We start from the raw sequence: 14638 nt of genomic DNA on the forward strand, positions 1-14638 counted from the left end.
AAACAAACTATGAATATATGGTATATCCTCATTAACAGGATGCCTGTGTACAATGACTACCGAAAATTGTAAGCAGTCCCTGAATTACTAGGACGATGTGAAGCTTCAGCTGCTGATTCAATTCAGAGGAGATTCAGCCCAATTTGGTGGCCATATCTCCGAATCTGAATCAAATTGGGAGACCAATAAAAAGGTCTGAATCAATCTGAAGCCAGTCCCTACTTGCCGCTGTAGAGAGCTGGACCCGGGCTTTGTGCTGGTAAGTAGGAGGCCGGGGCGGGGGGAGGCTGGAGAAGGGGGCAGGAGACCATGGGGGGACCCGCGCCAGGCCCCATCCCATCTGCTCCCCAGACCCTCTGAGCACTCCCTGACCCCCGCCCGCTCTCCCAGTCTCCCACTGGCAGCTTTGCTTTTGACATCTGTGGATAGCTGTGAAGAGGGACTAGCTATAAATAAATGGCTGCCCCACCCAGCCCCAGTGTCCTGGTGCTTTAAAAAAAAAAAGGCCCACACTCACCAGCTACTGCAGAAGCCACAGGGCTTCTGAAGGCTCATGACAGAGACTCCTCCCCACGCAGCACAGGGCAGCGGAGGGCAGTGGGAATCTCCTTCCCTCCTCCCCTCCCACCAGCAGGAGCTGGCACAATGCCTAGCCAATCCTAGACTGAAGCTGCTGGCCCTTTCACAATACAAATAATGAAGAGAAAGAATGACTCTTACCATAGGATTTTTCAGAAGCACATGAGATGGGAGCACAAATTCCATGAAAAGGGATTTGTTCTCCTAGACCACTTTGGCAGTTTTAAATTTGGTTGATTACATAACACCAGTGGAGTAGTCTGATTTGTTTGCTTGGCTGAAGCAAAGTGGGGGGTATAAGAGAAAAATGGATGGCAGAATTTGGACAACCATGCAAGAAAAAACACCACAAAAGGTGAATTTGTTCCCAACATCTCCCCACTTCTTTCTTCCGTTACAGTATGGCCTCACACAAAGCCAGGCAAGAGAGTAAAAAGACACCCCATTTCCTTTGTGGTGTCTTCTAAAGAATCTGTATAAGGTGAGTAACATTTCAAGTACATGAATATTACAATCCAGATCATAAAGAGTTGCAATGTATTCAGTACTAAATATAAGCTGTCTATATATACATCAATATAGGGGGGGAAACAGAAAAAGAAATTTAGCAAAATTTCTAAAATCTCTGGAGGATGGATGATGATAAAAAAAGACAGCAAATATGCAGATATATGTTGACAATTGAATGATGAGCACTGGATACAGGGACATTCTGTGGAACTGACACAGCATGGATTTACTTCATGGTCCATCACATGGAAATGTGGCATTCAAAAATATTTCAAATATTCTAAAATCATATCATTCTAACTTATAATAGCTACACCCATATTCCAGTATGTTTGCTGTCATTCATATTTCTATACGTAAGCAAAAAAAGAAAGTGGAACTGTTTCTCGATGGTCTGTCCAGGCAATTGTACTGTATCACTGATAGGTAAGTCATCAGACCTCTCCAAAGAATGGACAGCATGACTGTAGCTGTGTGTGTGTGAAGAGGAAGAGGTGACACATGTTGAAAGAGAAAGTGTTCAGCCCTGGATATATGGTGGAGGGGAACAAAACCCATAAACAAAAGAATAGAAAAGAAAAAAATAAGAGGAGTCATACTTAGAGCCTAGAAAGGAGATGAGGAGCTGATTTATTTCAGTTAAACCTTTGGATGCACAAGACATGTAGAATCAGACCTCTAACTGCAAAGGCATAGTGGGCCTAATTCATCATTTCATCCCTCCAACTGACCTTTGTGTGAAACTGAAGTAAGGCATAGGTAAATCAGTCATTGTTTCTTTATCACATACCTTAAGATAAACTATTTTACTTCTCCCAAGGGACATTAAGGAATCTTCTTCATTGGAAGTTTTTGGGAATAGCCTAAAGAAGCATCTGTCTTGGATAGTTAAGATCAGAGTATCCTGCATTTGTACAGGGCACTGAATTAGATGACCCCTTAAGGCCCTTCCAACCCTAGGATTCTATATCACAACTTCTGTCGTAGTGATTGCAAATAGTGAAATGAGAAACCCTGCCCCACTGAAATCACTGGCAGCTTTGCTTTTGACATCTGTGGATAGCTGTGAAGAGGGACTAGCTATAAATAAAGTCTAGGGAATGGAAGAAAAGGAGCAGCATGCAAAGAGAGAGAGAGAACAGAGCATGGGTCCAGAAGAAGGAGTCCAAGACGGAGAAGTCCCAGCAGATGGTTCTGCCCAAGAGAGAGGACATGTCCAGATGAGAGAGTCTGGAGTCCCCGAAGAAGTAGGATGATGTGTTGATCACTCGGATGAATAAAGGTACACAAATAGAAACTGTGAGAAGAAGGGAGCTGCAGATGCTCATCAGTCTTTCAAATAAAGATGATAAATAAAAAGAAAAGTTAATAATAAATATACAAATTGGGATTCCGTTGATGATTAAGTCTTGGGCGTTGCCTGAGGGAGCTAGAATAGAGGGTGTCACACAGATACAAATCTAGTCGTATTGTTGATAACACCTCCCGACCGATAATAAAAATTAGATCAAGATGTGGCAGGAAAGAGTTGGTCTATAATGTGGAAGTACAAACATCTAGCAATCAGTGAGACTAAGAATAGAAATCAAGTTAGTAAATTATAAAGAGAGCACTGAACTAGATGACCCCTTAAGGCCCTTTCAACCCTAGGATTCTATATCACAGCTTCTGTATTAGTGATAGCAAAAAGTGAAATGAGAAACCCTGCCCCACTGGCAGTTTTGCATTTGACATCTGTGGATAGCACACAGTTACTGTATCATTATCTGAAATATGTAGTTAAAAGTGCTAATGTTTTCTTACCAAGAGGTGGTCCATGTGTTATAAGAATATCTATTCCATCTGGAATAAGGTTCCATTTCTCTAATAGTGCTTGGCCTCGTGGAAGATTAAAGCCCCAGCCATAAAACCAAGGTTGCCTGCCAAAAGAGGAGGAGAATGTCTTCAGTGATACTCATATGTATTGGTTATTTAATTAAAAATGGAGATTGATTCTCTACTACTATGGAATTTGAAGACACAAGTTTCTTTCCTCTACGTACAATGAAACCATCTCTACACACAGTCATCATTATTTAATGTGTGTGGAAAATCAACAAGCTTCTTATTGGCTTAAATAGGCAGCATATAGTGAAATAATTGCTGGATTCCTCTAATTAGATTGACAGGTTGCTACTACAGGAGCTTGAGTACCATATCTGTACATGAAACTAGATGCATGTACATAAATATCACTAGTGTAGTCCCACTTGGATCTGACCTGGTATAGGCCAGCACACGTACAGATCCTGTTTTATATTGTTTAATATTGGAAGCATCACATCAGAGCAAAAATGTGCATTAAATTAAATGTGTACAATTTTATTCAGTTCTCCATTATGGTAATTGCTTTTTAAATAAGACTTTACATATTCAAGATCTGTTATGAGATGAGATTTTAGATATTCTTAAACATTTTTGTTATTTATGGAACAGCACATTGTTGAATGGTGGGACTATAGCACAGCCAGGAAGAATATAATTCATTTGTATATTACAATCCAATCGAGTAAAAAGCTGTATTTCATGGTAATGATATCACAGTGGAAAATTACGGTGATGTTCTAAGTTATAAAATGAACGTTTGGCTTCAGTTTTTTGGGGCAGGGGTTCATCTTATTTGGGAGGTGGGGGGAATTGGATTGACTGGTATTCTGGCCATATCCATATATGGATAACAGTAAATGGGCTGCTGTGATTTAATAAGGTTTATGATAATTGCATCCTTGGTGTTTATAAATACATACACATCAACCAGTGTTCCCTTTGAGATGTTACTTTGTTGAAGAAAGCTTTACACTCCCTGGCTGCATCAAAAAAGTGAGATTTCTTTTAAATAAATTCTCTGAACTACTCTTTGCATCATATATGGCAAAGACAAAAGAACATTATTCCTGTGAAGCTTTCATTTATCCCCTTCCCTTCCTGATGCTTGACTAGCATTTTAGAAATTAACGTGTCTGCAATCTTCGTAAGGTTGCATTTTTGATGTTTGCTTTTCGAATGCTGTTAGATGTGTATATTAAAAATAAACTGAAAGCACATTACATATTAAAAAATTAAGAAGCAAAGGCTATCTTGCAGGGGAAGGCAAACTTTAGTCTCAGAACCATATCTCAGGCAGGAAGAGCTTCTTAGAACTGTTTTCCTTCCTTCCAGAGACCACAGAAGCCCAGTTTCTCTAAATCTAAACGACTGAAGAGGGCTATAAGCCCTTCTCAAAGTTATCCACAACATGTTCCCATGGCTCACTTACAGGTTTCTGAATGGAAATCTAAATGGAGATTATTACTGCTGGTGTTGGAAATGGGAATAAATCACTTTTGGCTCAGTCCATTCCCATTTGGAAGCGTAAAGGTGAGAGCAAGATTAAGGTTAACAAGAGCAGGGACTCATCATGAGATTTGCTGACATGGAAAAGGATTAGTTGGATAACCAGTTCAGGTAAAAAAAAAAAAACCTGCCAAGGCCTCTTTCTGAAGGGAGAATCAAACATAAACGGTGAATTTCAAATCAGAACTTTATGGTGAAATCTATTTCACCACAAGCTCTCCCTATGAGGAGCACGCGTCTTTGAGGCCTATGGTTTCTTATCCTCCCACTACTAGAGGCAAAGATTGTTGTGGGTGATGTCCTTTATTGGACCAACTACATGCTAGGGATAGACTTAGACAAGCTATGAAATGCAATGCCTTCTTCTTCATTGCATTTGAAAACTTGTCTAAGTCTATCTCAACCACTGGTGAATCCAAGATATGGCAAAGTGGGAAGGGTGCAGAAGCAGCAGCCCTGCACTCCCCATCTGCTCCTGTGGGCAGACCATGGTGAAGGAGCTCCCAGGGACTTTTTGCAATCCCCAAAGCAGGCAAGAATCTTCCTTCCCCCCATGCTTAGTCACATCCCCTCCCCCCCCACCCTTGCTCATCACTGCTGTTTTCCTGCTGTCCTAGAGGGATGGGAAGATTCAGAACTGCTCCTTCCTGCTCCAGCTAGTGTGCGTGGAGGCTGGGCTCAACCAGTACAGTAAGAATGGCAATGGCCATGGGCGGGTGTGTGGGATTCCCCACCCTGTTTGCCCCTCTGAGAACAGGTACAGGGAGGCACTGCTGGTACTGCTGCTTTCCCAGCTGAGTTCAGCCCTGGCACATCCCAGCTGGAGCAGTCAGGAGTCTCTGAATCTTCCCCCACTGCCTGGACAGTGGGGAAAGCAGTAGCAGCAGGCACAGGTGAGGGAAGGACATTTTTCTGAGCACAGAAGGGAAGGGAGGGGGGATTCTTACCTACTTTAAGCCTCAAGTCAAATCCTCTGCCCTTCCACAGACTTCCAATGTGTCCTTAGTGCTTACAGCAGAATTCTAATTTCACATCCTAAATGACCAAAGTGTAGCATGTGACAGTGTTACCTGCCCTAAGTATAGAAGCAATTCTATTATGTCCACTGGACATGCAAGTGCCTCCATTATCAGAATATTAGATATCTATATGTCTCTGGAGGATGATCCTATTGCTGGTACTTATATGCACCCTGGGGGTGGGGAGGTGGGGGGAGGAGTTAAGAGAACCACTTCTACACTTCAGTCATGTAACTGAGTTGGTGGCAAGCTGCAGTTGGGTATCCACTAGGTGAAATAGTAAGTATCCTATTAGTTTTTCAGTGCCTTGATTCATGACCTATTAAAATGGGAATAAAAATAATTCTGTACCTCAAGAGGGCTCCGTGAAGATAAACACCTGAAAGATTGTGAGATGCTTAGATATTATGATAACGGAGGTCATTGTAAGTGCCACTGACAGTTTATAGAAGTTTGGCCTGAAGCTCTAAAAAAACCCCAAAAGTCCGAAGTCTAAAATGTGAATGTAGCCACCCTCCTTTGTTTAACCCTGCAAATGAAATGTTAAGAAGACTGCTAAATTTGTTTTTGTCACCACTTCATTCAGTTACAGGCCCAAACCAGTTTTTCACAAGTAAATTTTCACTTGCAAGAACATGGGCACAAAGAAATATGAAAAAAATACAAATGTGACAAATTGCAGTTTGGCTTTCAATTTGTGGCAAATTGATATGTTTCCGTCCACTCTATTCTTGGCTCTAACTAATCCTTTGGGAGTCGATAGGACTCTTTCCACTGATTGTAATGGGCATGAGATTAGCTCCTCTTTCCCTATGTTCCCTAGCTCCTCTCCCTTGATCATGGTCCTAAAACCGGGCAGAAAAGTGGAACACAGCTGCTCAGTTCTTTGAGAAACAAATATAAGTGAAAGAGATCAGTATTTGTCAAAAAGAAAAAGATCAAAATCAATATAGAAATGATAGTTATTTTAAAGATACAAGATAAAACAAGAAATAACTCTGACTGTCAAAGAACTTGACAGAAGGCTATTTAATCTTGCTAAAATCCATTGGGTTATAAATCATACCTACAGCTGGGGGTGGGAGGGGAAATCGATACTTGCCTCTACTAGGACCAATGTATACATACACTTGCAAATGTGTTTCACTTTGTGAATAGGCATGATCTGCCTATTAAGACAAGGAACACTTTCCTCCTTCCCTCTCTCCCTTTGTAACTGCAGTGCATACCCACTTGTGTTAAGGTTTGGTGAGTTATGCATGCTGGAGCTGTTCTTTTGTGAACAGGAAATGTTAGAACTTTTATGATTTCCCATTATGCAGTCTTTTGTGACAATCTGAAGAATGACAGAAATGTCTGGAATGGTTCTGGTTAAAATCTAAAGCTAGAGAACTGATTCAATGTATAATGTTAGTTTTTGTATATTATTATTATTTTTTAAATCATACACTTCAATGCCCAACACACACAAAAGTAAAAACATTTTTACAAACACCGAGGAATTTTATAAATCTTCAAGTTCCTTCTTGAGAAATTTTATTGCAAAAGAGCCATCAAAGTTTTCTGTACAGGAAAAAACATCCCCCCAATACATACTAGCAATTCTGCAACCTGGAAATCATGCAAAAACAACTTCTACTATTTCCATCCATCACAGAACTAGAAAGGAAAGTTACAGATTTAACACCTGGCACTGAGCTTCTGGAACCCCTTTGCTCAGCCAAAGTATAATCTCTTTACAAATTAGTTCACATTACAAAATGTAAAATAAATACTATGTTTAGAGAGAAAAATCTCTTAATCCTAAAAAATGAAAAGGTGCAAAAAAGATGCATCTCAAAATTAAATATATAGGTCATTAAGTGTCTATGATTATCCATGTATTTTGACTTAGGTGTTGCCTTTTTGGAATGAAGAGTGTGTGCCTCTCAAATCCAATTGAAATTCAATGCTATTATTATTATTATGATAGAAAAACAATTGACTACATTTAAGGCTCTAGGGAGAAAAATATACTGCAAGTGAATCTGTTTACAGAACAATTAACCTTATGTTAAAAATATATGAACAAGTTTGACATGCCAAATAATCTTACATCCAAAAAAGGCTGAATTATCAGAATTTGTGCTAGGAATCAGATGCTGCTTTATGCACTGAATTTCTTTCTTTCTGTTCTAAAGTAACCATTGGAATAATTTTCTTACAGAATGATAGTTGCTATGACAACCATAGCAAATTTTCCTTTTCTGAAACAGATGTCTCATTTAGTTGAAAATTAGAATGTGAAAAACCCATGGGAAAAATTAATTCAAACTTTAACAGAACACTGACTACAATGTAATCTCTCACACGTTAACCCTTTAACATCTTTCTGTATTTCTATAGTAACATTCTAATAAATTCTAATTGAACCAATTTACCCTCCTATAAATGACCTTCTTAGTGATCATTAGCACTTTAGTTTTCTTTGAAGTGTGTATTTCTGTTACAACAACAGTGGCATTAAAAAGTGGTCAAACATATTATTGACTTTATTATTTACCACTATTGCTTTTATCCAGTCACTATTAGAAATAGGAAGAGTGCAATCCAAGTTTTCTATTCTTTTGTCATTTAAATCGAGTAGAATTTAGTTTGACATGTAATTTACTGTACTAGCACTGTGATACATGATATAGATCTGACCTATAATTTCTGTGAAAATTGAGGGTTCATGTTCACACCCTGACATACATCTCAAATTGCTTAGCAGATGTACCAATAGATAAAGAAAAGACAAAAAGGGAACCAGATCAGGGAAACCAAACAACATGCATGCAATCTTCTGTGATAAGCTCTGAATGGGTGAAATGTGATTCTTTGTTATTTTTAATTTAATATAGTTGCTTAACTTAAAGGACCCATTCCTATCTCTCTACATGCTTAGTAGCTAAACATAAATCACAGTGATCATTCCAGGTCATGTAAAAATGCAAGTTGTCAGCTTTCTCATGAGCGCATTATCCCTTAACTTCTGGAACCCTGGTACACTGTAAGAACTTCACATTTTATACCACTGTAAAATCCTGATGCTATTACTTAATGACTCATATGGACTTCAAAGGGACTACCCCTCTGTATAAGAGTTGTGGGACCTGGCCTAATGTCTGCAGAGCTATATTGGTAATATTGCTCTTTTCTATGACTGTAGAATACTATTAAAAAAATGAATGAGTAATAAATAGTCTGAGTTCGCCTCACTAGAAACAGAAGCACCATGAAAATAATGCCCAGGTCATCACGTCTAACCACTTATGCAAAGTTTCCCTTCTGATTCTCTGATTGAAAGGCATTTTTTGTCTCTCTTTCAAGCAAACAAATGCTCTATTTTCTCTGGGTAGTTAAAAGGATCATAATCAAGCGTAAATTAGAGTGATCACCTGCATAATATTGCCATTTTTCTATAATTCAAATAGAGACGTGGGGCTTAAAGAAGATAAATTGGTATTAGCCAGTGTTCATACAGGAACTCAATCAGGTTCCATTTCTATGTCCAAGGGGCTCAAGAGAATATTTCTAGCCCAGTACATCTTGCAGTATGGAAATCTTGCCTGTTAGTTAGCCTAAATTTTCCATTTCTTAGTTTTCTCTTGTTACTCCATATTTACCCCCAACTTCCCCATGAACATCACCAAATATTTTTCTTGCTTGCCTGGCATGCATAGCCTTTAGATGCGTTCTAGCACTCCCCACATTTACATTAGTTGTATTTTAGCCATCTCTGTCTAGCTCTTTACTCTCTTCTTGGCAAATAAGTCTCTCAAGCTTAGGTATGAGTTCTGTTGCTCTTGTCCAATTCCACTTTTTATTCTCTTCCCAGGGAAGGCTGAAAAGGGATTCAGAATCTCCCATCTTTTGGTTTTTGGTTGTTCCACATGCATGTATAAAAGGAAATCCAAAATATTCTCTTGAGATACCACTTATCTTTTCACATTTGTCCTGAAAGTGAATGAACGTTAAACAAGCTATCTATTCTTTTGGGTTAAGGATCATTGACAGAAAAGCATTTGTTTATTGGTTTCTATAGCAGTCATTTTCTTATATTTCACAAACTTGAATGGGGTTTAAGGAAAAGATACAGGCGTGGCTCAGATGTTGGTGATGAGAAGGATTACAGGCATGGAAAACTTCCCCATAAGAAAAACTACAAAGAATAGGTTTGTTTACATTTGTTAACAGATGTACTAAGGAGACGTAATAAAGTCATGCAGAATAATTCACTGCACAAAAGAGGGTAGATACCTTTAGTTACTGTCACTCATAATTCCAAAACAGAATACTGAATGACATTAAAAAACAGGACTTTTCAAATAATAAATGCTTTTTTCACACAAAGTCTGATTGGCCTATAGGACTTTGCCACAAGCTATCCCAGAATCCAAAAGCTTAGCAGAGAAGGAACCATGGTACAAACTATTAAGTGACTTGCTTGATGTCATAGAGCAAGTCAGTTACAAAGCAGTTTATTTAATTTAGATCCCCTGAGTTTAACCACAAAAGTATCTTTTCTCCACTGATTTTGAAATTTCTGCTCTGTAACCAGGTGTGTCACTTGCAAGTTTCAGTGAAACTAAATTCTGTTTTCAGCAGAAAAAGACTATGGAATGCAGAATAGGTCCTTTTGTCAGTAATTATTTTTTCCATTTTCAGTTACACATGAAATCATTCACCCTTTGTTTAGTCAAGGGTTTCATTCATCTCTGACTGGAAATAAGACAGACAGAGCTGTGACTAATATGAATTGATCATTTCTAAACATTAATCTGTTATAAAACAATGGAAAATAAAATGAAATCTATTTGAACACCAGAAGAAGAAAAGGAAGATAACAGGTGAAGAGAAAAATTATGAAATGCTGAATTTAAAACAAGCCAGGACCAAATGGAAGTAGATTCTTTCATTCTGCTTGGAGCCAAATGATAATCTCCCAGCCAACAGAAAGAAAAAAAATCACCTAACTTTAAAGCTCAACTAAAATAATAGCTCAGGAAAGCTGAGAAATTCAGTGTTCAATTTGGCATGGTCTAGTGGACGTCATTGAGTCCAAGCAGTGTAGCTCCTGAATTTTTAATAATTAATCCCCCAGTTTCTTATCTTAATACTGTTACCCTCAATATAAAAGTTAACAGTAAACTTAGATCCACCAGATTACACATAGTAAAGCAGTTTAGTTCATATTCAATCACTCTTTCACATGCTGATAGGTGACACAGTAAAAACAGGAGCAAGATGCCTGGGGATTGACTGGTACTATTCTCACACAGTCTCAGTCCACTGAACAAGTTACATAAAAAAGAAATAAACTGAAAGTCAATCTGAAGGTGAAGATTCATCCACACATGGACCCCTGTGAAGTTTCTCTTCACTGTCAAACAAACAGTCATCTGGAGAAGAAATGGCTTTTCCCATATATGGATGTTTTATGGCATAGGATTATCCATAGTTCTTTGACCTCATTCTTAAGGGCTTCCATGGAACATTTACTGAGATGAAATTCATCCTACCTAAGCCATTCATATGTCTTGTACTGGCACTCTGCACAGAGCAGAACATCACCCACATATATAGAGAGGGAATATTTCCTTAAATACAGAGCAGTGTCTGTGTCTGCAATGCACAAGGCTCTTGAGAAAATTCCACAGTCCAGCCATTGCACAGATTATTTTAGATGAAAAAGACCATACTATTTAGGGATATATGGGAGATGCCACATAAATCCCTTAAAAGGCCCTCACAGAAGCCACTTTTCAGTTTAGTATCTCACCAGGTTTACATTTCTCTTTCAAAATACCAGGCGTAATTAGACCATATGGACTAACTGTCTGCCAATTTTTTTTTTTAGATAACTGAAAGCTGGTTCGAGTTAAATGAGCATAAAAGCTTCCAAAACCAGTAAATTAATAGAATACACTTATCCGTATAAAGTATATTATTTTTATCACTTACAATTAAGCAACAGCTGAACTTATTTCTCACTATAAAAAAGCTTGTATTCTGATACCCTGTGTGCCAAGTTTCCACCTGAAGTGAACTAAAAACAGTTTGGCTAATAATGCTCTGAAATCTTAATTTTACCCTTAAACATGGCAGTGAAAATTGGTTGCTATGATAAAACTGTCAATACCTGAGCTTACAGTTTGAGATACTCAGTCTTGTTATAAAGTACACAAGGATGTTCACTCAGCTGCCTAGAGATTCTGGCAAAACCTTTTGAAAAAAGGGAGAGACATGCCAGATCTTTGGCTGGAGCATGTCACTCAGCTCCACTGACTTCAATGGAGCTTACAGACAGATGCTTGTCTCTTAGTCTGTTGCAACAAAACTTCTGATTATTTTCTTCATATGGCTGGGAATACCTACAGAAGCTGTGGAATCTCTGTCCTTGGACACTTGCAAGCACAAGGATGATTCTGCCTTGAGCAGGGGCTTGGACTAGCTGATCACCTGAGATCCCTGCCAGACCTATTATTCTATGATTGTATGATTTTTTTTAAGAAGATAACAAACAGATTTTTAAAATAATTATATGATGCATCATATAAAAAAGAAAAATATACACTGCTGCTTCAAAAGAAGGGATGAAGTTATGTACTCTTCATTCCAAACAAGTTGTGGAACAAAAAGAAATGCAACATACTGGGTGTGTCTACATGTGCAATTAATTTGAAGCCTTACACTCTGGAACAGTTTGAGCCAGAGTTAACTACTCCTGGGTGCAGCACCTACACATGTGCAATTTGAGCCAGGGAGGAGCAATTTAAGCCAGGGTCCCTCAGCCCAGGCTCCAGGTGGCCGCTTCAAGTGATGGAAGGGCTGGTTGGGGCACAAAGGTGCTGAAAGTGTGGAGCCGTAAGACTAGGCAGCAGACAGGAGTTTGGCCCTGGCTGGCCGAGCTGAGTGGGTGCAATTTATGCCCAGGATAAATGCCCATCTGTGCTTAACTGCAATAAATTATTCTGCAGTAAGATAGCACTGTCTCTGACAGTGCTATCTTACTTCAGCATTATTCAGTTTACTGCAGCCTAATACTGTTGCACTTGTAGATGATGACACTTTACTCCACAGCTAATTAGTCTACTCTGCAGTTAAGTGCATATATATATGTGCCCACTGGGCACATCTACATGTGAAATGAATCCAGAGCAATAAACTCTAGTGTGTATTGCACTGGAGTTTATTGCTTCCAGGTGCAACATTTCCACATGCATCCAGGACCACAGCACTTTGAGCCAGAGTAGTGCAGCCCCAGCTGGCAAGGAGTCTGGGGGGGAGATCAGCTTGCCCGCCTGGGTCTGCTCCCACCAGGCTCAACATGCTGCAGAGCAGCTGGCTGAGGCACAAGGGTGTTACAGTATGGGGCTAGCCAGCAAGTAGCCCAGCACTGAAGCACCCTCGTGCCCCAGCCAGCCATGTCAGAGTCTACACGTGTGCTGCTGCACATGTAAATACAAGTACTATGCTGCTGCGGAGTTTTTTCAAGTACTACCCTGCTGCCTAATAGGACCACACATGTAGACACAAGATGTTTACTGTGGAGCTAATTAAGCAGCTGTAGGGAACATGAAAGTTCTTGTGAACTAGGGAAGCAAAAATGAATGGAACTATGATCATTTTGACCAGCTGAGGATCTGTTCCAAGCAGATCTGCTCCAAACTAGTTATCTATTTGTGTTTGCCTTGGAATATTGCCAAGGGGCTCATCATAGTACCCAACTGTGTTTACATCTTCAAATCATCTTGCAGTTGCTGCTCTCTGAGACTGGCAACCAGATTATAGAAGAAGTTGCAAGTTCTTTTGTTAATGCAAACACAAAAGCACTTTAAACTTAAAATCAGCTGTCTCTCATAAAATTAAACTTTTAAGTAAATGCAAAAAAATAAAGAAAAAACCACTCTTGGGGATTGCTGTTTCACTCTGTGGTTTATGAACTGCGTTAAAGTAAAGCAATCCCCACTAGTGAGATTACACATCTCTTATTCTATAGGTTTTAAATTAAAAACCAGCTGAAGCCAAAGTGAGCTACTTTACTGGATCAGAAGATTCAATTATTTCTGTTAAGTAAATGAAACTGAACTACTTCTTCTAAATAACAGACAACTAATAATTACTGCCCAAGGAAAGACTTTTTAAAAACTAATCAAATCAGTTGTGCAATTTTTGCCATTCTCATAGTTAACTAAGACTGAAGCTTTTTGGCATGAAGTAAGCTAATGCACACATAGAGAAATCATAGACAATTTTAAACCTACCCAAAGTGTATATAGTTATTAAAATGAACACTTATGTTAGCACCTGCCAAAATATACCTTGCAAGATAACTATAAATGATAGATCTGTGCATATATGCAGCACAGATACACATGCAGCCATGCACATATTCATTTAAGCCAACTCATGTCTGTCTTGCACTTTATGTTCTCATCTATAGCACAGTGGGTAAAAATGCTACTGTTCAGATTTGGCAGCCCTTTAAATACCCTTTGCATGGGTAACTCCATAATGTCCAAGACACTGGGGAATTAATTTTACTCTATAATACAGAAATTCACATGGGCATAGCCTACAAAGGTAGACATATAATTTTTCACCCAAAAACTGTTAGTGTTGAAGAACTAAATTGTTCTAGGGATCCTTGGCCTTGGGCTAATGTAATTTTGGAAAGAAATCTCATTTTGGGGAAAAATATTTTGTGCTAAGTTGATTAAAAATAAATGGCAGGTAACTGAAACTGCTCAGAGGTTTGAACTGTTAAAAGAAATCCTGGGGGAAAAGAATATGACACAAGATGCTGCTAAAGTGCTTAAGAATGCATGATAAATCATGATAAATGTAACTTATCACACGGATATGGCCATTATTTGTATGAGATATGGTATGTATAGTTTAAACACTCACAAAGCCATATGATGTATATTCAAATTACAGGCATACCACGTTTTATTGCGCTTCGCTTTATTGCGCTTTGCAGATATTGCATTTTTTACAAATTGAAGGTTTGTGGCAACCCTGCATCGAGCAAGTCTATCGGCGCCATTTTTCCAACAGCATTTGCTCACTTCATGTCTCTGTGTCACATTTTGGTAATTCTCGCAATATTTCAAACTTTTTCATTATTATTA

The 14638-nt window shown here is 38.8% G+C and overlaps 1 protein-coding gene across 8 annotated transcripts in view; it reads right to left on the reverse strand.

Annotated features, from left to right (window-relative positions):
* Nucleotides 1–14638, reverse strand: part of MPPED1 (metallophosphoesterase domain containing 1) — a 77096-nt gene that overhangs the window by 8043 nt on the left and 54415 nt on the right. For all 8 annotated transcript variants that reach the window (XR_002102820.1, XM_019544338.1, XM_019544334.1 and 5 more), the window contains one exon: nucleotides 2893–3008. Coding sequence is in view for 7 of the 8 variants with exons in the window: in XM_019544338.1 (XP_019399883.1) it covers nucleotides 2893–3008 (116 nt within the window). In the remaining variant the exon portion in view is untranslated. The remainder of the gene's footprint in view (nucleotides 1–2892; nucleotides 3009–14638) is intronic.

Source organism: Crocodylus porosus, unplaced genomic scaffold (genome assembly GCF_001723895.1).
Source record: "Crocodylus porosus isolate Cpor-Errol unplaced genomic scaffold, CroPor_comp1, whole genome shotgun sequence".
In the NCBI taxonomy this organism is placed as follows: Eukaryota; Metazoa; Chordata; order Crocodylia; family Crocodylidae; genus Crocodylus; species Crocodylus porosus.